This window comes from Orussus abietinus, unplaced genomic scaffold, assembly GCF_000612105.2.
Source record: "Orussus abietinus isolate OABI.00-Male unplaced genomic scaffold, Oabi_2.0 scaffold21, whole genome shotgun sequence".
Classification (NCBI taxonomy): domain Eukaryota; kingdom Metazoa; phylum Arthropoda; class Insecta; order Hymenoptera; family Orussidae; genus Orussus; species Orussus abietinus.
Window position 1 is genome coordinate 772,102 of NW_019396018.1, and position 23,974 is coordinate 796,075.

The window sequence follows — 23,974 nt, forward strand, 5'->3', positions numbered from 1 at the left end:
CCTCTGTCCTTTGCCGTTGTCACACCTCTTCAGACCTGTTAGGACATTTTACAATTCCTCAAGTCGTCGTTCTCGCTTCTTAATTGTCACCTCAATGACGAGGCAAAGAGAGACTACGTAACTTCTTCCCTAAAGCTCCTCTCGTAAGGAGACGATTCTTATCGAAGCGACTCTCCCTTCCTCGCACGTGTCTCGAATGATTTAATTAGCACTTAATCGGTGGAAATATTCTACGGATGCATATTCACGAGGTAGCAAGGTTTTTAAGAAATGGAGATGTCCTGGAAAATGGAGATCCAGATTACGGTAGTTAGGAGACTTTATTAATTAACTTGACGCGGTCCTCGGGCCGGGTCTTCCGATAAGGATCGCCGGAGCGCGGATCGCGATATACACGTCTGCGGATTTCTTGAAAGTTGGCCTCTCGAAAAGTTGCATACTCGAAAAAGTAAGTGGGCAGTACTTTTCCATTTCAGAGGGAGCGGTAAGCAGACTAATTGCTCGTAATGCACATAAGCGTCTAGTACTCTATACTAATTGTACTCGACCCAATCTCCCGTCTGCCAGTTCACTTCGCTCGCCCGGTCGCGTATAGAACACGGGAAATTGCAATACTCCCTCTCTCTTTGCTTCCCTGCAGTTTCCGTCATTCCACCTCTTTCTCTGCACTTTACATCTCCAGTTCTCACTTTCTCCCTCTCTCCTTCCCTTGCCATATACTGCATTTGACCCAGAATAACGTAGATAACGGAGCAGCAAGGTGCAAAAACAATGAATCTGCCTGAAACACAAGTAGAGATTCTTCATGGAAGAATGTGCGTGCACGTCACGGTTAAAAATGGGTCGTAAAAATGGCCGGGATTTTTTTTAACACTTTGGGGACACGTAGAAACCCTTAAAAAGGGGATACTTTACCCCGAGCCGACTTTACTACGCGCGAACACAAGGACGGCGGTAATTAACATTGCTGTTTTGTTTTCCCAGGATTGTAAAATGTCCTAGGTGCAAAGTACACGTTTCTCTTTTTTTCTTTTTTTTTTCTTTCAACCTTTCGTACATCTCGGTACTAAAAATCTCAATAACATTTACGACCCATTTATTATGGGGCAAAATGTAAGTTTGAAACTACGAAAGTAGGATACATGCATTTTCCGAAGCTCGGCGAATAAAAGTTTCCAAATCTCACACATTCTTAGGTCCAGCGGACTTGATAAAGAGCAGGCTTTTCTTTTTTTTTTCCTCTGCGTTAAATTAACCGAATACCGGCGAGGGCGAGGCATCAAAATTTTGTACATTCATTTGCGATGCGCATTATTAACTATTCGCACGCTATATCGCAGCACGGTATTATGGGATAAATATTTTAGGAGCAGTTAACGAATAAACTGGAGGGATCGGTCCTTGTATACCTGCTGATTATATTAGTTTATTATCAGAAATATATTAGGAAAGTAATAAACTCTCTCACAAATATTACCGAGAAAGGCGCTGAAATATTGAAGCACCGTTAGTATATTCTTATTAAATATTTTCCATGACTGAAACAAGGGTACAATATTCCGGAAATGGCCTCACGCCTTCAGGTGATGTGAAAGTGGCATCGAAGAGGTTTTGTTTATAAAACTTTTCTCCCAAATCGATTTACCGAATAGTTTGAAACTTTACAACGTGAATAGGGAGACTATAAGGAAGGTCCTGAAACTCATGAAATTTCAATTCTTTTCAAATTTGTTTATAGGTATTTTAAAAATAGTTTATAAAAAATGAAATTTCACGAGTTTCAGGACCTACCTTAGAGTCTCCATATTCACGTTTCAAAGTATGAAACGATTTGAGACATCCAGTTCGTAGAAAAGTTTTATGAACGATTGAGCTCTCGGATGCCACTTTCACATCCCCTTAAAGGCAACGTTTACGTTAAAAATTCATTACATATATTTTTGTATGAAATGTACCACTGGTATATATCCTGAGATATTTTCGAATGAAACTCCGTTCGGTGCAAGGTGCACTGTTCTCTGCGGATTCCCGAGTATCCGCAGTTTGAGAAGAGAGTGCATGGCACAATGCACCTTCTCCCGTATGCACCTGCCTGTCATATCGGTGCGAAAGCTAGGTCAGGGAAGTATGTACGCGAATTGCTATCGGGTGCGTGCTCTGCCACATCGCGTTAACCACTCCTTATATCGTAATCTCAGGAGGTAGCTGCCCGGAGCGGCCACGAAGCAGGCTTGCATGCACAGAACTGGAGTAGGTTAGAAGGATCGTGAATTTCTTATGAACCTAAGTGCACACCTCGAGAGGGTGGAAACATTCGCCCGGGGTCGAAATGACGAATCTCGAAGATGGACCCCGTGAGATAATAAAAACGGCGAAGAGGTGTCGTCGGAATATGCTCAGCACTTATTATTCCACATTTATTTACGATCAAATACGTGAGATAAAAGAAAGGTTTAAGAGACCGCGAAGGCTTCTGAGATATCGGAGTTAAGAGGGGATGTCGAAAAATTCGGGTTTGGTCTCAGTGGACATCACTTCCGGTTCGATTGGACGAATCCTGTTTATGCCTCGTATCGAGGATACTATTAGCGAGATCACGTTTTGTTGGCATAATGTGGGATTGTTTTGATAAGCCCGAAGTACGACCGAAGCAGATCTGTTCGGCATTGAATGGACAACAATTGCGCACTGTTGATATATGACAGATACCACTTACGCTCGGATACATTTCGATAATTGAAATCGATCACCGATATCTGGTTGCGCCGCCGATGAATAACTTCATTCGGCAGTTAAAGCGTACTCTATCAATCATGCCTTTCGGTTCTGTACGTTCTTCACCTGACGAATAAAGATACACGGGTTAAGGAAAATTAACGCGTTCCTCCGGTTTCGGGATCGCAATTCGTAGTAATCCCGCATTTACTTGAAATAGAATTGATGAGAGCCATCTAGGTAATTTGTACTCCGAGTAGTGATTTTTTTCTTCCTCGCGCTGATTTTTACAGAGAATTGAAGTCCCCTCAAAGGGAATCGCACTTGACGGAGGCGCGAAAACTGCCATCCGTCAGAAAATGCAATTGATCGAGGTAAAGAGCTCGTCCTTTAAGAGTTGTGGATATTAAGTATCATTTCCTGGGTGCTCTCTTCTATTTCCCTCCGTTCTCTTATCGCGAGGAACTCGATCAGCGAATCCCATTATTTCTACGTGGAAGTTATTTCACCGCATAACGATACCGAAATGAGGGAGTTATTTCTTCGATTTCTTCTTCTTTTTCTCCTCGACGTGATACGGCCCCAACTTCCGGCGCACCATGACTCCTCGCCACCAAGCTTGGATTTTGATTGCACTCCTTTGGACGAGCTCCTCGTATTCCCTTTGTTTCCTCAAGGTTTCTTTTTCCTCGAGGTAGGTGTCTATGAATTCTTGCCTATCCCTGTACTGAGGGTAGAAATGATTTTTATCAATGCAAGGAAATTTTATCTCGAAGACAGAGAATAGGTACATGTCCCATAACATACCCACGTTTGCATATGAAATATTGAAAAATAAATGACCCAAGCAAAGATTAAATTTAAGGCGCACATCTAGCCAAGTAAATATGATNTAATAAACATTCTATCCCACGGAGTGTAAATACGGCGGGCCAATCGAGAGTCCAGCTTAGGCGTGCTTTGGGGAAGGTTTTCGATATTGTTTCCAAAAACAGTGACGATCCGTTATCAAGGGACCGTTATTGCATATCAAAGAGTGACGGCCAAGGTGTAAAGTGAAAACATAGCACAGCAATGTAAATCGGCCGGCTTATTGGAACCCTATTCCTCTCTTCGGGCCGGTTAATGTATTCGGCGCGATGAAACTTTTTATTTCTGAATTTTCATGAGCCAACGAATCGGCAGGACTCTTAGCTGCTTGCCCAGCCGGAGTTCTCGATACCCATTCGATACCCTGTCTTGGGTTACGGTCGGCTCCTTTTGCGTTCAGGATTCGCGATTCGATTACTTTGCATTGCGAGTCTACTTGTACCTCTTCCCTCAGGTGCTCGAGGACGCTCTCTATTGCGTTTATTTCGATGTGCAATTCGTCGATCATCCCCTCGTACCTTTTCACCTCTTTACGGTGTTCCGCTTTCCAGTATTCCATTTCGTTCTCGTTAGCCTGTGAAAATAAATCTCTTAAACGTGGTTTCTGTCAAAGTGGATTTTTTTTTATTTTTTCTGAACTGGAATGCGCCAACGCGACGATTTTTAGTATTGTATATGCATTTTTAAAGAAAACTCCATCGTTGCGCCTATTTTATAAGGAATACTTAGAATGGCAAGGCAAAGGATGCAATTATACGGTTCATCGATCTACGCATGCCTCCTTTCATCCTTACAGCCATGTCCTCCAGCAGGAAAGCTTCTATCTCCCTTGTTATTCTCCTCTCATTTTTCATTTTGACAGCGGAATTCTGCAGGACGGTATTTAATCGGTCAAGAACGATGTCAAATCGTAGGGAGTTTTGTTCACGACGAGCCGTCTCCCATCCCTTTACGTATCTGGACTCTGCGACAACTTTTATTTTCAGTTGTTCCATGTCGCCCTAACAGAGGGAGAAATTGTATAAAATGATAATTTGTAAAGTAGGAATGAGATATTTTGTAATTATGTATGAATTTTATTAATAGGGGGAGAGAAATAATCAAAGGAATCGATTCTAAGCATTTATCATGTATATTAATAAATACCTGTAGACGTATAAATGTGTCCTGTAGCTGTTTCTTTTCCTGATTGCTTTTTATATCTTCATCCACGATCGCCGCGCGTATCTTTTTTACGATTCTTTTAGTTTCTTCACTTTTACACAATAACGCATTTTCTGCACTTTCGTCGGAGAGGATTTTTTCAATTTCTTGAGGCAATATATCAAAGCGTCCTGTTTCATCGATAGACTCTTTTATATTCTCTATAAGATTCTTGATGTATGAGCTACGAAGGTATGACATGTTGTTATACATGTGAACAATGAATCCGAAATAGGAAATCCACCATTCTGGAGTTACAAGATGCATTTTTATTGTACGAAAAATATTGATCACCTGTCATCGGATAATTTTTGGAAAACTGCTTGTTTATCTATGTCTTGAAATGCTGTCAGAGGATCGTATCCAAAAATTCTCACGCTTGCAGCAGTCGAACGTCTAAAATTGTGAAAAAAATGGATATTAAATATTTATTTGTGAAGTAAATAAATAATATAATAAATTAGAAACCTTCATCACCTTACTTCTGGTGGAACAAAGTCTATATGAACGTCATGTTTAATTACAGGAGATTTTAGAGTTTGTTGATAAATTGTCAACATGTCCGAACATTCTTCCAAGACAGATAAAATCGCCTTACGTTCCAGAGGACGAAATTGCGGTTGCAGTACATTCTCAAGAGAGATCAGATTCACCTGTGCTAAAAAAGTAGCCATTATCCTTGGATTTCTTCTAAAAATGAATTTCTGTTAAGGAAGCGTCGTTTTTAATAATTAATCCAAGGTTTGATCACCATTGTGAATTTTGTTTTCGATAAGCAGACCTTACCGAACATTATGTAGTAAATCCAGTGTACGTGCCCTTGCTTAAGATTATATTGAACGTGCGAAAGCTTCGATGTCACACGATCAGTTATCAGCATTACCTTTTCTGCCCCCTCTTCTTCCTCTTCGTCAAACACTTCCCAGATTTCCACACCCGTGTCATCATCTGACATATTCCGAACAATCGAAGTCGATTATTCGCTGATTCCTACACTCACAATTATTGGTGAAAAGTGATTGATTATTTTACAAGTATCGGTGCAATTGTTTCTTACTCGGCGACGTAGTATCGATACAATCATACCTCAGCTACGTAGTTTTGTGAAACTTCATTTACAGTGGTTGCTACGTGCGGCGAAGTAGTTTGATCCATTTCTAACGTTTCCATGGAAACGGCGTCTGTATCGTGAGGGCGATATCCTGATCGAACGCGATGCTAAATCAGAATACGCAACGTGAGAGGTTCTTAATATCGATAACGCGCGTGAGCTAACCAACAAATGTCCGTTTAAGATAAGGTGACTAGCGTAACGAAGTAAAAGTTAACTAATAAAGAGAGGCTATCAAGGTTTGACGAGCCTAGCCGAAAAGTAGCCGTGAAAAAGCCTAAGTTAAGGAGCGTCCCGAGTGACGTCCTGAGTCCACCGAATCCTGAGCTGAACTGGAGTATCTCGCTTTGTTAAAAAGACGCTTCACCTGCGTCTTGCCTTCGGGTGGGGAGCAACATTGTCGCCGAGTGTTCCTTGAGTTGCAGGGTAATTCGCAAAAGTGCGTCCATAAATTCCCTGAAGAAGGCTATCTAAAACTTCGTAGATTTTTTCGAGCACGTCTCCGTCATCAGACAGTAAACCAGTAAAGAGGCCCTCGCTGAGTCTAACCCTCATCGAGGACTCTCACTGATTTATGTTGATCATTGGAGACAACTTATGGCCGCCCTTGCCCAAAAGACAGCAAAAATTCTCGAAAACACTCGGGCGACATGTGCGGTAGAGGTGGAGGACTTCCTCTTGAAGCTCTGCGGAGCTCATCCTAAACAGCGTCGTTTTCCTGAAAATTCCTTCAGCCTCTCCAGGCCCTGTAATAGAGTTACTCAATTTTATAATACAATATGAATCGTCTTGACATTAGAAACTCGTCTCGAATTTGAAACATATATTTTTTATCCAGACATCCACAAATTACTGAGCATTATTTACATTCAAATTATATCCACATCATTCAAAGGTTAATTATCGCATCGAAACTGGGATGTTGATCTACCTACTAAGATAACGTTGGTTCAGAATATAATAATAATGTGTTTCAGTACTTCATCACGTTGCAATTACTGCTTACGAAATCCTCATCCAGGATATTTCCTCTAAGGTATAGGTAAGGGTAGAGCTTAATCTAACACAATTTAGTTTGAAATTATTTTTCTTTGTTTCTAGATCCGTTGAAAATACATTTCCATGGTCTGCATCGGCTGGAAGGATTGCAGAATCCATTTGGAGTTTATTAATCGGCGAAGAGATTTCGCGCGAGCATCCGATATGAATTTAGTACGGCCCAACAGGAAATTTGGCGCGGCTAATCGTCCTTTTTCGAAAGCAGGGGCATGGCGAATATTTTCACGGACTTTTTAGTGGTCAGAGCAGTGGGCAGTAAAATGGCGGGCTGATATTCATCGGCAGGAAGTTCCGCCGGTATACGGGTCACTGTGGGCTCAATGAAAAGAAAAGGTCGGTCAGTCCACTTTGATTGGAAAAGTTTTTCTCGAGGAGAGAACAAGAGCGACCGGGAGAGGGAGAGAAAGAGTCAAATAGGGTGGGCCAGGGGGAGGAGCGAGAGAGACAGCGAGTTTAATTGAATCTGCATCGTCCGGAGGTCTCGCTATCCCGCAGGAACCCGACATACCATGCGAATCGTGCATACTCGAGATGTTCCGATATACCTCGTATACATACGTCGATCCTTGCCAAGAAATGTCCGATTTCCTTTCTCGACCCGGAGAAAAACGCGTCTTTACTCACGGATAATGTACTTCGACTCCCGGGAGACCTGTGGCTTGATTTATAGAGACCGATTATCAGCGATGTGGATGGCGTTTGCATACTTAAACCCGTTTAATACTTTTCCAAAAAATAGAGAAAAAAACGGCAGGGAGTTCGGCATGGCGAATCTCCGCCTCGGCTTACCTCCTTCCCGCTAATTGCCTGGAAATAAGTTTAGAGATCTTTTATCTTCAGTATACTTTATATTTACGTGTAATTATGCCGGAGCCGATGTTCAAGTATAATCACCATTCGTGTATCAGCTTTTGATCTTTCTTCTAAATTCGAAATTGGGACGCGTTTGATAATTCGATGTCAAATGGAATATTTTTCCATACCCACATGACCCACCGAGCTGGGTAAAATACTGGATCCAAAAGTGTTTTATTCGTTTGAACAGCTGGACAGGAAGCAATTTGGAGTAGGACTTTACTCAGCCCTCATAGCACGTTCCGTTGTGCACTGGAAAACCGTTGATCAAAGTAAAAGTTCCTAAAGGAACGGGGAGGTCAGTTTAACTTTCAAGTATTATTAGGGAGTGAATTGTTTATTTAAAATGAACATAAGGCACCGCGTTAGAAATAATAGACCTTTCCTTCCTTGTAGAGATCTTTCAGGGTTCTATTTTCATTATGTGGGATTTTCTAAGCACACGGATAATTACCGCGATATAATTACAATTTTCAATTATGGAATACGTACAGTCTTTGTATTCAGAAGAAAAAACCTTAGTCCCGAGGGAACGTCTCGATCTGGCAACATCGGGGCTCACTTAAGAGCGCCTCCGTGGTCTGGGCATATAACAGCTTCTTTCATTCGGTTCTCGAAGGAGTAAAAGGCACACAAGGGAAGGATCTCACAGGATGCACTTCTGCTGCAGGCATTTTCGTTCCCTCTGACGTGGCTCGTTACTCGATTCAATATCTTAGGCTCTATTTGCGTTGTTGATTTTTTTTTCTCCCCAGCGAGCATTGTTGACCAACAGTGGGAGCGAGGCAGGATTTCTGAATACCCCACGGAGAAAGATGTCCTCAATTTTTTTTTAAATAAAAGTCGACACGGGCCAGGGAAGGGACCGCTAGGACGAAGAATAAAATCCTGGGTCGTTGACTAGAAACATGTCCCTGCAGATTATTTGTACCTATCTAACAATTGTTCAATTGCACCGTTCCCGACATACGAATCCCCTGGGTCCCAGGATTTGGCAAAAGTGTCTAATCTCTTTACCCTCCCGACTCCTTGACCTATTCTGCAGTAGGCGCAATGGAGGATACTACGTCGACGTCATTAAACGCATTTCAATGGTTAAGAATAGGTGTCGATTAAGGAACTGAAATATACGGAACACCTCGGTAGTCGTATTCGTCGCTCTTTCGCGAGCTGAAGAGCACCTCGCTGCGACAATATTCAATAGCCGTAAATGCCGACTGTTTAAAATGAATAAATCGTGGCAAAAATGAGGCTTTATGCTCCTTCGGGTTTCTAACTTGGGCCGGAACGATGTCGTGAAGTCTGTAAAATGTGAAGAGACATCAGTGTGCCTGTGGGTAACACCTTTGAAGAATTGTAGAAATTTAATGCCTTTTTTATCACGCTCGATTTTGATTACCCGTAAGGTCCTAGACGGACAGAGAAAGATGGCCTTGGGACAAAATGTCAAGTTCTCATGCATCCAATCTCTTCGGAATCCTAGTTCGTTAGCTAGTCTCCTGCTTGGTTACGTTTTCAAACGTCCCAGGGGATTCGGGTCCTCTGGTCCCCGAAACTTGGCAGGACTCATCTCCTCCTTGACCTCAACCTCTGTCGCAGTGGTTGCATCGGCGATGCCCCCGAGAAAACCTCTCCTCTTCTTCTGGATTGCCCGGTTCCATAATTAGAAAATTGTATGCATTAAGAGTGCACTTATTCTCGGTGAATTGCAAAGGGAATAAGGCCCGTGGTAGTTGGCTGTCGACGGGCGTCTCCTGCTTCGTAGAAACGTCATTCTTTGATGTTAATAGAGATCCATCGTGGCGGCTTCTCTGGAATGAAAATCATTACCTTAAAGAGAGGTTTAAATTTGGAAGGAATGTTTAGGCAACCTGATAAAAATGTTAGACAGTCAGGCAGTCAGGTGCAGGCGGTCGCTCAATGCTTCGGGACGGGGTTTATGCATTCCAAGTGTACATACACATACACATGGTTCAGTGGCCTTCGACCTCACTGCTCGACTGTATCGGCTTCTCAGGGGTTGCATCTATACAACTCGGAACGAGACTTACCCAGTACTTAAATATTGAAGACCGGGGTGGAAGATAGTGCAATGTCATGTTTATATTTTGGTGACCTACAAAGCACGCACGCCGCGTACACCTCGTTCTAAAATAGTAAACGTAATAAGTGCCTTACCTGTAAAGAGTGCACAACATTTCCACTCGACTAATTTCTCTCTACCTATCGAAGTCAAGTGCCCGTATGTCAATGAAATTCTGATACCCCTAAGAAGTTCTCCCGATCATTAAAAAGTCCTTTTCAATCTCGGGAGGGCCTTCAAGTATACGGGATATCCTTTACGATATAACCGTAACTCGAAACCTAAGACGGGAAACTTGTTAAAATACGCACCACTCACTTAAATCGCCCGTCGTTTTTCTCGTAATTTAACATTTTTCTCAACATCTACTACTAGACGTAAGAAATATTAAATAACAACGAAATACTCGCGTTAACATCTAGTGCCAGGTGCCGCAAACGTTAAATAACGGAAATCTGCGCGGGACACGCATCAGATTACCAGGGGGCATTTGGTACTTGGTTTTCCCGAGGAATGGTGATTCTAATTTAATAATATCCCTCAAAATGAGCAGTCCGGTCCCTATATTCCTCTCTCCACGATATTCGGCACAAAGCCGCCTCGGAATGAGGAAGTGAAAAACGGGCCAATTTTTGGGCGGAAATGGCTCGTTCGCGGTCCGAGTGCACGTGTCCTCGACCTCGACCGGCCGCGCGGGTCCCTGCAGCGCCGCACCGGCGGAGGTAACGGCGCGCACCCTCTGGCGGCGGCTCGGGGAAGCGCGCGATGGACCGAGCCCCTCTCGCGGAGGTTGGGCTCGGGCAGAGAGAGAGGGCGAGCGGTCGAGGGAGGGCGGGCTAGAGCGAGAGGTAGCGCCTGGGCGTCGCGGCGGGCGTCGCGACGGCGCACGGGGCACGGCGTCGCGCGAGGGCGGTGTCGCTGGTGTGCCAAGGGCCGCTAAAAACCGTGGGATCCCGCACTCTCGATACTCTCGCCCCCGCGACCGACGGATCCCCAGGGGGCGCCTCGCTGACCCGGTGCAGTCGTTCAATCGTCACGGGCCGAGCACGGTGCCGCGTCCGCCGCCCTCTCTCTCTGTCTGTCTCTCTTTCTCTCTCTCGCGTGTGCCTCCTCCTTCCGCGGACGCTCGCGAGGCCCTTCGCCGCCCGCGTCACTCGTGCCTCGGCCCCGTTCAGGTTACCCGAGCACCGCCGCTCGCACCCCAGGTGAGTAACGCGCGAAACCCCCGCCGCCCGGCGCTCTCCGATCCAGCGGGGAGCGTCGCGCCTCGCCGAGTCCCCGGCGAGGTGTCGACACGCTGCCGGAGCCGAGCGTGCTCGCACCTGTCACCGGTGAGACGGCCCTCGGACCGCCTCGCGGATGCCCCGGCACTGGGGACGCTCCTGGGATCTCCGAACCGGATTAACGGAGTTCTAACGATGTTGGCGGGCGTCGACGCTCCGGGATTTTGGGCACGGACTTATGGTCGGCCGCTTTTTGGACCTTGTTTTGGATGGGGCGCGTGTACGGTAATCGCGTTAAGGGAGTTACCGCGCCGGGCTTTCCGGTTACGAGGCATCGAGGGGTCCAGGGCGCCGAAAAATAAACTTTGGTGTTCCAATCGGATAATGGGGCATTGTATGGGCGACTCACGCCTGCGATCGCCTGCAATCACATGTCGTGCCAATCCGCGACGCCCAGCGATAACTCGCGGTCGCCCCGTTTTTTTTTTTCTGATTTTTCGGACACCCATTTTCCGTATCACCGTTCCATGAATCTCTGGGTAAGGGGGGTGACTTTCGATCTTTGACCCGCGTCGATGGCCCATCGGAGATAGGCCGGGGCTGGACTCGGTTGGCCGATCGTTCGCGAGCCCCTCGTGACGGTCGCTGGTCTTTGGTGACACTGCGCTGACGGTAACGAGGGTACGTTCAACCCCACGGTGCCGAAATACGTTTCAATGGCTCGGGTGATCAGGGACACGGTCGAATGGATTCTTGGACGGCTTCTCGCCGAGATTTCTAAGGCTAGACGGGGCTCGAACGGCGATCGTATTCGGGGCCTCGATTTCGGAGAAACCTCCACAAACACTGTGGCGGTTTTCAATCGAGGTCCGAAGTACTGTCGCTAATGGCTGCGATGTAACACCTTCGGGACTGTTTGACTTAATTCGGTTTCTCTCGCCAGAAACTGGTTTGTTTTCATCGGAGCTGCGAAACCGTAATTGGAGTAAACTTTCGGTGATATTTGGTTCTCGATTAGTTGGATCAACACCCATTTTCCTCGGTCCGTGTATTACCGGCTTCAAATCCCTACCTTGGGAGTTTCGCCCAGTTTGGTCCAGTTGGGCGGGATGGATGTCGGCCGGTCCTCGTCATGGAAGCCCGTGAATGTTATGGTTGATCCCAAAGAGGGAGCGCCCTCCTCGATTGGCCCACATTCAAAATAACTCATCCGATACCGTTGTCAATGGGGCTGCGGCGAAAGGGGCTTAAGGGTGATTAGATCCTGGTTGGAAAACGATGAAGGGTCTTAAGGGCGATTACTTCCTGGTAAACGAGGTTTCCCAAGGGGTTGGGTCCCGTTCATATTGCGGGCGCAAGTTTGTCGACGTCTTTTGATGTTGGAATACGACTCGGGCGATAACCACTTCCGGAGAAACCACGTGCACCATCTAGGGGCGAAGCCCTGGCGTGGCTCCCTCCGGTTGTCAATTTACGGTTAAATGCCGCGGAAACCGCGGCGGGGTCTGAACAAAAAGGATTGGAATAACGTGACGTAACTTCGTGGGAATCCTTTTCGCGTTGGTCCTCGCGTTGAACGGCATTCAGCACTTATCCCTCCCGGAGCCCGAGAGACGCGGACCGGAATTTCGTATTTTTCTTTTTCCGACCGAGCATTTCATACCTTTTGGCCATTTTGGTGCTCGGTAGACGTCCGTTAATTCCCGTTACCGGCTCGGTGGATTTCCAACACCTCTAAGCCTCGTTTACCCTCTCTTGGCGAACTCTTTTAATTAACGAAGTGCTAGAAAGCAAAAGGGTTCTTTCGACTCGAAGGGAAAAGCGGTCGCCTCTGCTTTGCGGGGTATTTTTTTTCACTCTCTCTCTCTCTTTCCCTCCCACTCGCGGTATCGAATATCACTGGCAGTATTTTCGTTTCTCCTTTCCAGACCGCCGCCGGATTACATTTTTCGGTCGACTCAATCCGAATTCGAGTCTGGTCAGAACTCGGATATTTATGGAGTGCAGTTGCCCGGTCATCACTCGAAACTGCAAAAATATCTCGGTAGAATATTCCGCGCAGTGGGCCGGTGTCGCCGCAACTGAAAGTATAATTGAGTCTGGCGTGGATTTACGAAACTCTTGCATTATTTATGAGCCTCGCTAAATTTGTCGATACCGATAGATCGATATTGCCTCACGGTGGCGACCGATATGCACGCGTTGTTATCTCCACATCGGCGAAAAAATTGAGTCGCCCAGACATGATCCTGGGAGGAGTCAATTGTATCCGAGCTTTCATATTCCACCCTACGTGGCATTGCAGATTTTGTGTAACCTCGCCCCTGGGTAATTGTATTCCGTTAGGTAAATTTACTTCGTTAAAGACGCTCCGACTTGAATCTGAAGATTCGATTATTGCAACGGCGCTCCATATTCCAGACGTCTTTTTTTTTCTTGGATTAAAATTCAAGCTTCCATTTATTCGATTTCGCCGAGGAATTCGTTGTTGCTTAAACTTCGTACTTTACTCGATTTTCACGTCTCTTTCTGCCCCTAGTATTCATATGGACTTGTAATAAACTGTGACAATAATAGTACCGCCGCAAATTTAGTGTCATGCAATTAATATTTAGATAATTAAAAATATAGCAGAGAAGTGGGAAGGAGCCAAGTACGAAGTAGCATAAGAAGACGTAAAGTCCATGATCAGTTGCATGGAAAGTAGTCCCAAAATCGCGACCCAGGAATCTCGGATTTCTGCTGATCTAACAATACGAGAGCTACTTGCGAAAACCAAAATGTATCCTGTCGATGTAAATAGCTTGAAACTAATTTAATTTTGCAATTAAAGTATGCATATATTATACAGAATGCGAGGTTTTTGACGCGATAAAGATTGGCAGCCACGGTATGAGGTTACAGTTTTTAATTGCTAAGTTTCATCGAAGAGGCACCATCGACACTGGATTAGCGAAAATCCGAGATTTTGGACCCCCAAAGTGGGATCGACTTCGATTCATGGTGTTTTATCTCCTTATAATATTTCGTGGAGAGACGTATAAAAATTAAAAACGAAAGTGGACTCGAAAAAGATACGAAGGTTAATCGTTGAAATTGTTTAAAATTCTCACTTTCACTCGTGGGTCTACCCTGGGCGAGAAGCTGAGAAATTACGGGAGGGCCATGGACCACCTAGAGGTGCATCGACAGCCACCTCGTTCGACTTAAGATAATCTCTCTCTTCCGTTTGTAGGCCGTTACCTTCGATTCAGCACACGTGGCCAGCTCGGAACGGTTTCCAGCGTAACCCCTGCAATCCCGGTATTGCGCTAACAGCCTGTTTAACTATTCCGAGAGCGTCTCCCTCGAATGAGGCGAGTGCTTTCATGCCGAGCTGGGTTAAGAACCCCGATTGAAGACAGGCTTACCATCCGGGAACACAATTTCTTCAATTTCGAGGGTCCTCGCGTATCCGATACAACGGGTATCCAATCGGGAAGAATAAAGTCGCGCCGATTTCCCTGGGATTTATTCCCGTTTAATATCCGGCGAAATTGAGCGGATTTAAGGGGAGGCGTTGGCCCAGGCGCCTCCACCGTAAGACCATTGGAACACTCCACCTAAAAACCATTATCTACGATTTCATCGTCTACAATCTATCGTGGATTGTCTACGGGATTTTCCAGTCTATGTTTAGAGACGTAACAACGGATCTACCGTTGATAATAATTTTTTAACAGTAAATTAGTAGGGAGTATTTATGCGGCGACGTTTCGACGTACCCGCTGCGATGCCGATATAGTGGGATAGGTCATTTAGTCGGGACCTTGCCCAGCAGTCGGTCGAAGCGAAACGCACTCCCAGCTACCCTTTGGGCCACAAAGTCAACCTTAACACCTCCACGAAGCCCTTTCGAGGAGTCGGGAGTTAACGCTCTTCGTTATGATTCACCCTAAAGGTCTGCGCTCTTATGTGGCCCTAAGCTCTCCGCATTCATGCCGGGCTCTCGGCGAGAGCGGAGAGAGAATATCCGTCCTAACCTGGGCGTAGGCAAGGTTAGGTATCCCCTTTACTGCGTCGATCCTTAACGTCACGGTTTTACGGGTAACCCTGTATGGTAATTCCACTTGCGCTTATTTACCTGCCCGCCAGGGGAGTTTTCTCGTTTCCCTAAATGTACCTCCCGCCAGCGCAGCCCGAGATAACGGCGTGGGGTCCTGTCCGGGAAGAGGAGTCGCTGTTTTGAGGAACACGCCGGGATACCGGGGCAATCCCGCTTCTTTAAAGTGGGGAATAACTCGTAGATAGTGGACGCCTAGTCTCTGGGCTTCTACCCGGGCGACGGCGCGTCTCCGCCGCTTCTTCCAGGACGAGGCCCCTAAAGCCGTCCTAAATCGCCGTTGCTACGTTTAATACTTGTAAATCCCACCCAACGTCTTGTGTAAACCATTGCGTCCAGCGGACAAAGTACTCACGGGAGTCCGCAATTTTACCTGATTTCGGGAAATCGAGCTGCCGGAAGTTGAACGGCGCTCGATAACTGCGTCGAAAGCTGGGAATGCTCGCCTAATGGACTCTAAATCCCGGAGTGGAGCGCTCGAGCGACCGGGACGCGCGCACGCCCTCGGACGCGCGAGTTCTTCTTCCAGCTGGCCGTAAAACCAGAGGAACGCGCGAACTTCGGCCGAGGGGGTGTTTGCCAGCGAGGAGGACCCCGGAGTCGGGGTGGCCGCTCAAAGGCATGCATAACGGGCATCTTTCAGCGCGTCGTTTTTCTTGGCACCGGTGCGGGCTGTTTTCGCGCGCGACGCGCGCGCCATCGCTCGGCCGGCTCGTTAGCGCGCGGTGGGGCGGCCATCTTGGAATCACGGCGCTCGGCCGAAGCGACGCTTAACCGACGGGCCCCTTTTTATCGCGGGATCAAAACGCGTAATCCCGAGAAAACGTCGTCGCGATCCCTCGGGACAAATCGAACTGGCCTCCCGACGCCGTTATTTCCCGGATTTCCTCGGAACATCGACGTTCAATTTCTACGCGGGAAGGCGTCAGGCCGGAAAATATCGCCGCGAGTCGCCTGCCCTCTGGTGGGCGGGCGAGGCAGCTGCCGAAATGAAAGTCCCTGTCCGACCTGAAGCGGCGCGCACTTTCATTTCGAAAGTGCCCGCCGGAAGTGGGACACCCCCGCGTCCCGACTCCCCTCGGAAGCGGACGCCGCCCTCGGATGGACCCAGACACCGGATTACCTGCGACGTGGACGGAAATCAGAGCCAAGGCAGGCGCGCCCGGGAACGAAAACCTGGAAGGATGGAATCTTTCGAGCGATGTAACCTATTTTTTCTATCGTCATATTTACGGATTCTGGACATGGTATTGTGGGGTTTTGAAACGACGGAGCCGTGGCCTTTGTTAATATTAGTTAATTGAACGCTAGGTTTGCGGAACTCAAGTATTTACACTATGGACATGGATACGAGAAGCCGAATATCTCGTTAAAGGATTTTATCGCCGTTCTGACAGTAAATAACAGGTCCCGGTTTGTTTCAAACGGCGTTGGTCGCACTTTCTAGGCTGGCTAGACTATCAGGAGAGTACATATACAAGTACATATTATGTTATGAAACAACGTAAAAGGGTGTATTATTTGACGCGTGTGGTCTCTGCAATTTAGAAAAGTAGGTAAATGCGTTTAGTGAAATATTGAAGTAGAGGGACGAAAATGCGACATTATCTATGCGCGTGAAGAGATACAACTTTTACCATTTTTTCTAACTGTTGATAGTTTTGCTTCTACTTCAGTGCCTGATATTGTGCTAAAGTAGATGAAGAAATGTTAGGTGGTTTAAAAATTGCGAATGTACAGTTTCTGTTATAATTCTTGCATGGTATCGAACAATGGTGATCCTGGCATGTGGCATATATATATATGCCACATTATATGATATTTCATATATTTAAAATATATGTATATCAGTGGACCGAAGATGTTCCCAGTTCCAGTGGAGATTTTAAATTCGCTCAAGACCAGGCGAGGAGCTATGAGGGGTTTGTCGAAATCGAAATGGGAAATGTTTCGGATCTAGTGCCTGAATTGTTAGGTAAGATGCAATTTCGCAGGGCGAAATGAATGTTGACGCCGGACTCGAGCATGACGGGGGCGGGTTCTTTCATTTCGGAAGTGCCCACCGGATGTGGAGCATCCGTGTAGTGGGTTTCTCTCACTCTCTCTTTCTCTCTCTCTCTTTCTTAGATAAATCAAGGCCGAATTATCAGGCCCTAACGCGAAGGCTTAACCAATGCGCATACACCTGGATCAGAGAAAAGACCTGACGCTATCCACATTTTTAAAACTCCCTTACGATATCCAAAAGACGTTGAAAAAAGAAAAAATCACGATTGATTAACGCATTTCAAGATTACACGTATTAACGCCTTAAAACGCGGCTCGGTATTCTCGGCGGTATTTGATATTATCTAGTATACAGCGTATTATGAAACGTAGACACTTGTAACAAGGTTATTTTTTTTTATCTTTTAGTGTCTGGAAGTTTATGAAACGCTGTAAAAAGGCCCAAAGGGATGCGGTAGGGTGACGCGAGGCAATTTCTGCAACGTACCTTTTTCTCCGCACGGACAATCCGCGAAACCGCTACCAATTTTCCAGAATGGAGCCTGACTCCTCCTACTCGGGATTGACCCACTACCGAAGTCCGGTACACGACAAACGAGCTCGGGTACGATACATATCGTACATAAATATAACGCGAGGAAGCACACGTACAAGGAAAGAGAAGAATCCTCCACTTATCTACCCCGAAGTGAAAGAGCGGAGTCTTTTCATCTCTCACCGCAATTCTATTTACGAGCCGCGTGATTTATCCGCGAACACAGAGCAAGGTTTCGCGGTGCTTAGTAAAGCATCGATACCTAAGATTGATACATTTCCCGGAGATGGGAAGGGAGTCTCCTGGAAAGGTTTCATTTGGCTTCCTGCCGTTATGTACGTTCGTTGTCTCGAACGTGCGGAAAACAACTTCTAATTCTGTGGGTTTCTTTCCTACTCGTTTGTCAAGAGTGAAGTGGGATAAAAATTCGACGGGTCTTTAACGTTTGATTTCTCCTCGCAGGAAATGTCCGATCGGTTAATTAAGCCATTAGCGATGTGCCGGGGGATATAATTAGGGCCACTTGGCCATTAACGAAAGAGAGAATTCACGTCCACCATTTTATTGAGCCGGGAAACGATGTCGCGGTTCTGCGGATTTTCCTACTACTCGTTCATCGAGTATGAAGTGTGATAAAAAATATCGCCATAACTTAAGCGGTTGATTCTTCTTTGCAGGGTCTGGCGAGTTAATCAAATCATTGGTGTTAAGCCGGATAATACTATTATGGCCGCCATTTGACCATTAACGAGAGAGCGATTTTTCTTTAAGGGCGTTAAAAGGATGGCGACCCCGCCGGGACGCGGAGAATATGGCCGGGGCAGAACGTCGGTTACTAAACAGCAAGGGTTAATGGCTGGTGCTGAGCTGCCGTTGAATAATGTAATGTTTTTTTTCTAAAGCCTCCAGGAAAGAGAACGTGTCGTTCGTTCTTGTGTCGTTTGAAGGTCCTCGGTCCGCGTTTCCGACTGTGAACGCCTGATGAGAGGAAGCGTTTGTCCTCTCATCAGGCGTTCCTCCATTACGGGGTACGTGAAATACTAACTAGGGTTTATTTTGTATATAATCTCCTACCGACAGTACCTATAAAATATATCATACTCTTCTCCGTGTTATTAAGGATATTCTAACCGATATAAAATGCTGTACAAAAATGTACACTTTTATATTCTATGTTTAGGAAAGGCAGGCGTCAGAAGTCTCTCCATAATGGATTTTACTTTTCACAGGTGTGAATTACTTGATTCAGAGAATGCAAGGCTAATAGAGTGGCGGCTTCCCATGAGAATAGAGAGTTCTCACGCTGAACCCGAAGCACCGACTTTGTCTTCCGGTGCAAGTCGGCGAAATTTCCTATTGTACTTAACGAGTGCTCTCCCTCTCCGAGTGAAAACCTTCCGTCTTGCAAGGGGGATTCTTAACAATTCAAAACTTCCGCGGCTTCTTAAGGACTGTTGCAGCCTTTCAATCTGAAACTTGGAAAGGCGGGACCCTTGGACTTCCGGAATTTCGTTTTCGGCTTTGAGCCCTTTATTTTTCTTAATATTCAATTTCAGCGCATCAATGGCCATAGTCATTCGTCCGTGTGCCCAGGAAGAGCCTCGAGTTTTTCAATTATCCTCCTTTCGAAATATATCGCAATCAGAGTTCGGTTCTCCCGAAGTGGGTCAAGAGAGAACTTGATAACGACATTAATACCCGGTTCCGATAAATAAACAAACGGCGGAACTAAGTTCCCTCAACTCCCGGCTACCTCGGAGGAGCGTCGGTTATTTTTACAATAAAACGGTAGTAAAAGATTTACGTCGAGATTAATATAAAATTTCCTTTCTTTAGAGTTTTCCCAACGTGGCTTATCTTCTCGGAGGAATTCTATGTCAGGCCGGATAACGTTATAGGCGTAGCTAATTCGGAACAGCGACGGGGGTAGGTAGGCTACCGGAAGTTGCAGCTACCTTACGCGTGTTTCCAGTGCATTAGCGTACATCCTGTGCCCCCTTATAATACATGATACTCCACCGGGAGTGAAAATATCTAGTTGAAAGCGTACCCCCGTGTATAATCCGTAGGCTGTATGGTCCCAAGGGACTCGCTGGATTCTCGATATAGGAAATCTATAGATGAAAATTAAGGATCTAGTTTGCATCCTCCACCCCGGGAGGAGCATACAAAGGCCCCAATACCCCCTCCTCTCTCTATTAACATATCCTCCCGAGTATAGGCAATTTTCGAGGCCGATCATGTCGGCTGATTGCTAATTAGGCAGATTTCCTGAAATTTCGAGGAGTCGCCGTTACGGGAAAAAATAATCCAGCCGATGAATTCGATCGTCCAAGACTCCTATTACGCGTCCAACCGAAAGGAAAGAAAGAAAATTATTACGGGGAAAACGGCGTTTTCAAGTGCAACGTTCTCACTCGGGATAAAGGGCAAAGAATGCCGGCGGTACTTGGGACTGCGTTTCGCTGTTCACTTAGCTCAAACGCTGATGAAAGTACCGAAACTCCACCTGTGAGTGGCATCTCTGGTTTATAGCGGGGCACTCGTAGTACACCACTTCGTGGGAGATGTGGAGCATAACTTTAAATGATATACAAGTTACGGGGTCCCCGAACGCTGTTACGCGGTTGCTTAAATTACTGCTTACGTTAAGTAAGAAAAGTGGCGTTGCCGAATTTTGTAGGGGTGCCCGAGCAATACGGTCCCCCTTTTATCACCTGGTTACCGAGCGAGACCATTCTTTTTCTTCTTCTTTTTATAATTTCGTATCTTTATTCAAGCTGCATCGTAGGGAATTCTAATGCAACACCGGAGTTACACTTCAATGAATACAAAGTGTCCCATCGCCTTGAGCCGCTACATCGCTCGATATCAGGCCATCCTCTTTTTTAATAAGTTTCCGAGTACGCCCGTAGGTACGTACCGTGTCAGCATAGTAGGTAAAGCACGGCACGGAAATATTTTCATCGGCCGAGCTTTAGTATCCCATTTCAGGGGTTTCATAGAGGACTCTCGAGCCGGGCGGTTTAAAAACTTTGGCTCGGTCCATCGAATGCGACCGAGGGAAGAGTCTCGTCCCGAAAGTCCTGCATCGCGGGAATTTACATCTCCGCTTAAAGGCCGAGGAAAGCTCGACGGGGACGTTAAACCGAACGGCTCGGGAAAGCTCTTTGATTTCCTCCGCGGTCTTGCCGATCCGAGGGCATCTAGAATCATCAATTCTCTCTGGGGCGAGGTATCCGGGATTCATCCGGTTAACTTAAGTCAAACTTAAACTTCGCGGCGCGCCGATGTTTGCACGGGGTGGAAGGCGCGTAATGGGGATATATATTCATGGTCCATGGGAGACTTTAGCATCCCATTTCGGCCGTCTTCCAGGGACTTATCCCGAGCCGTTTGAGAGCCCTCCTTGAGACTCTCCTCGATCGCCCAGCACCCCAGGAATTCGCAGGCTCGCTCAAAGGCCGACGAAAAGTTGATAGAGACGCTAAGTGAATCTCCAGGAAACGGTCCTTGGGGCTGGGAACGCGAGAAAGCTCGTCGCGCCGGGTTATGGTTTTCCATGACGGTACGACGTCGTCGAGTAATTGCATCAAGCAGCTCGGGTGGGTAATGGGCTTGGTTTCGTCCCTCTTGTAAACCCTTTTTGCTCCACGTCTCGGCAGTGCGTCATATTTTGAGACGGGGCCCTCCCTTGCTTAGTCCGGTAATTGTGCGAAATGCCCCGAGACGTTTAATGCGCAATTACCGAATGCAAATGTGGTAACGGGCGCCCGAGATTCTCTTACACGTAAGGTGTGCTTACACTCTATAGGCATAGTTTGAATTTCGCTGCTCCTTATGGATGTTTACTAAAGGAATCCTTGAGAATAGTCCGATAGATTCGTCAATTGCCAAATGACCAAAACTTCGTCCAGGGAGTTCCGCGATATCATACCTTATTGGTCTAACTCACTTGAGAAACGATTGCGGGTAAATGATAAATCGGGAGAGAGGCGAAAAATCAGAGAATAGCGATTTCAATGATCAATATGAATATAAACAATTTTTGTGGAGACACTTTTTTTTTCTCGGGGTGAAATAAGTCTGGGGTAAAAAATGGGGTTACCTTCCGTTTTCGTTTAGATCTTCGGATATTATGCAAAGGACTTATCGACCGACTCGATGCTCCCTAGCAACGCAATTTCTATCAGGAGCTGATATCAGCTGATGCCTCGAGCGGTTTCAGATTTAACGCTTTGTGGCATCTGTTTGTGAAGTGGCGCTCTCTCGGCCGGATTGCATCCGAGGAGGATAGTGACTTATCGCCATAGCGAAACGCTGAAGCACAATCTCGAGGGACGAATGTATCGAGCCGTAAGTAAAGCATTCATCTAGAACAAGGGACACAATTAGTTGTGGGTTAAGGCAGCCGGGATTTGCTGTTCCGGACACGTCTTTATCACTTCGCCGCAATCATGCGCTTTTTGCATAATGCCTCTCGCTGTTTCTATGCCAGGAATTGTGTGCATCTCCGGGCGACCTCTACCTCGGAGCAAGATTTAGATTCCTGTAATGAAGATTAAGGTTCGAGACTTTTACCGTTCCACGTCTATTTTGTCAACTTTCTCCCCCCTCCCCCTTTTCATTAATAATTCTGCCGATGGCCCGTTTGTTTTACATTTCTATGGGATTTACACACCAACCAAATCCTCTGAAATACGACCGTCGGATTATATGCGTTTCGTTCCTGTGATGCGGTTAAGCTGGGGAATCCTGAATGCAACGGCTACCCTGGAATTGGCGAATGTTCCGGTATTTGGAATCGTGTATATCCAAAAGCTGAACAGTGGAGACATTTACAGGGGTCTGGCTCCGGAGAAAACTAGATCGGACAGGGACTTAATGAGCACGCGATAAATGAAATTTGTCAAAACTCTAGCTTTTATTCCGGAACACATTTTCGCTGTAATTACAAAATTCTCGTCGGAAAATTTCATTCTAAATTTCTCTTTTTCAAGTAATTCCTATTCATTATGTCCTGCTTAGGATTCTGCAAAAAGGTGTGTCGATATCTTGGAAATATTTTTCTACTCTCTTCCCGCAAAATGGCTTTAAGGGGGGTCGATTTTCGATCGATTTTCGGTTTTTAGCATGTCTATATAGCCTATAATCTTGAAAACATTCCCTCTAAATATTATTAAGAAATTCGCAAAATTGGCGGAGTTATAGAGGTTTGAATGGGCGGGTGGGCGGCAGGTATAATATTATAACTCGATCGCAGCGATTCATCCCGAAATTTTAAACGCGTTTTTCTCGAAACCACATTTTTCAAACCTGTACCTACGATATCTCAGGAACTACTGAACCGATTCATCTAAAATTTTTGCGGGTTGTTCAGAATATATCTGGCTATAGCCCCTACCGCGGAGATTAGTCTACACAAAAAATTACGATCTGTACAACTTAAAAAAAAGTGAAAAATACTGCCAAATTGAAAAAAAATTCGTTATCGTGTCGCCATTTTGTGATTTTTCAATTTTTCAACGCGATCGAGCTACCGGCTATAAAGGGCCATCTGACGAACCGTAATGTACCTGGATTTTTTGTTTCGGATCAGTCAAACGGGCGCAATCGTGAGTACCGATGAAATGCAGCTTCTTGCGGTTCAGCGCACAGAGCGAGAACGACGCAATGAAATGTTTTTGAACAATTTGTACAAGCAGACAAAATATCAATAAGTGTGTATGAAAGAGGATTTTTCAATAGGTCTTACGATTTCGGCAAAAAAAATGTATGAAAATTCATTGAAAAAATTTCGGTTAAATGTATCTCCCCCCTTAATACTTGTCACTCTCTGGCATGGACCCGATGCGAAGTGACAGGCTTGACAGGCGGGAATGGCTAAAAGGCGCAACGCACACCTGACATCAGGAAGGATGCACATTGGCGTTGAAAGGAGATTTTTACGTTACCTTAATTCCCTCGGACATATTCGAGGCAGCGGAATACAAAACGACGTGTATGGGTAGTAACATCTAGGGTATGCTCTCAAGCTGCGCTCGAAAGGAAGCACAGGACAAAAGCTCGCAAAGAGGCCGTACATGCAAAAGGACTCGGATACAAAAGAGAACAAAGCTTCCTTTGGAATGTCAATTTCGATTTTCAAATAGGAATTCCGAAATTCCGCGAGGATCGGTATTAAGGATTCCAGAAAAGGGAGTCCTGCTCG

At 45.9% G+C, this 23,974-nt stretch overlaps 2 protein-coding genes across 2 annotated transcripts in view; one reads left to right on the top strand and one right to left on the bottom strand.

Moving 5' to 3' along the window:
- The window catches only part of LOC105697594 (acetylcholine receptor subunit alpha-like), an 82,741-nt gene that overhangs the window by 1,213 nt on the left and 57,554 nt on the right, over positions 1 to 23,974 (top strand). The window lies entirely within an intron of this gene.
- On the bottom strand, positions 3,251 to 5,943 carry LOC105697483 (IQ domain-containing protein G). Its single transcript, XM_012420839.1, has 8 exons — positions 5,875 to 5,943; positions 5,672 to 5,778; positions 5,266 to 5,478; positions 5,083 to 5,184; positions 4,732 to 4,972; positions 4,380 to 4,586; positions 4,028 to 4,159; positions 3,251 to 3,442 (listed from the first exon to the last, which is right to left on the bottom strand). The coding sequence occupies exons 1-8, from the start codon at positions 5,941 to 5,943 to the stop codon at positions 3,251 to 3,253; spliced, it is 1,263 nt and encodes a 420-aa protein (XP_012276262.1).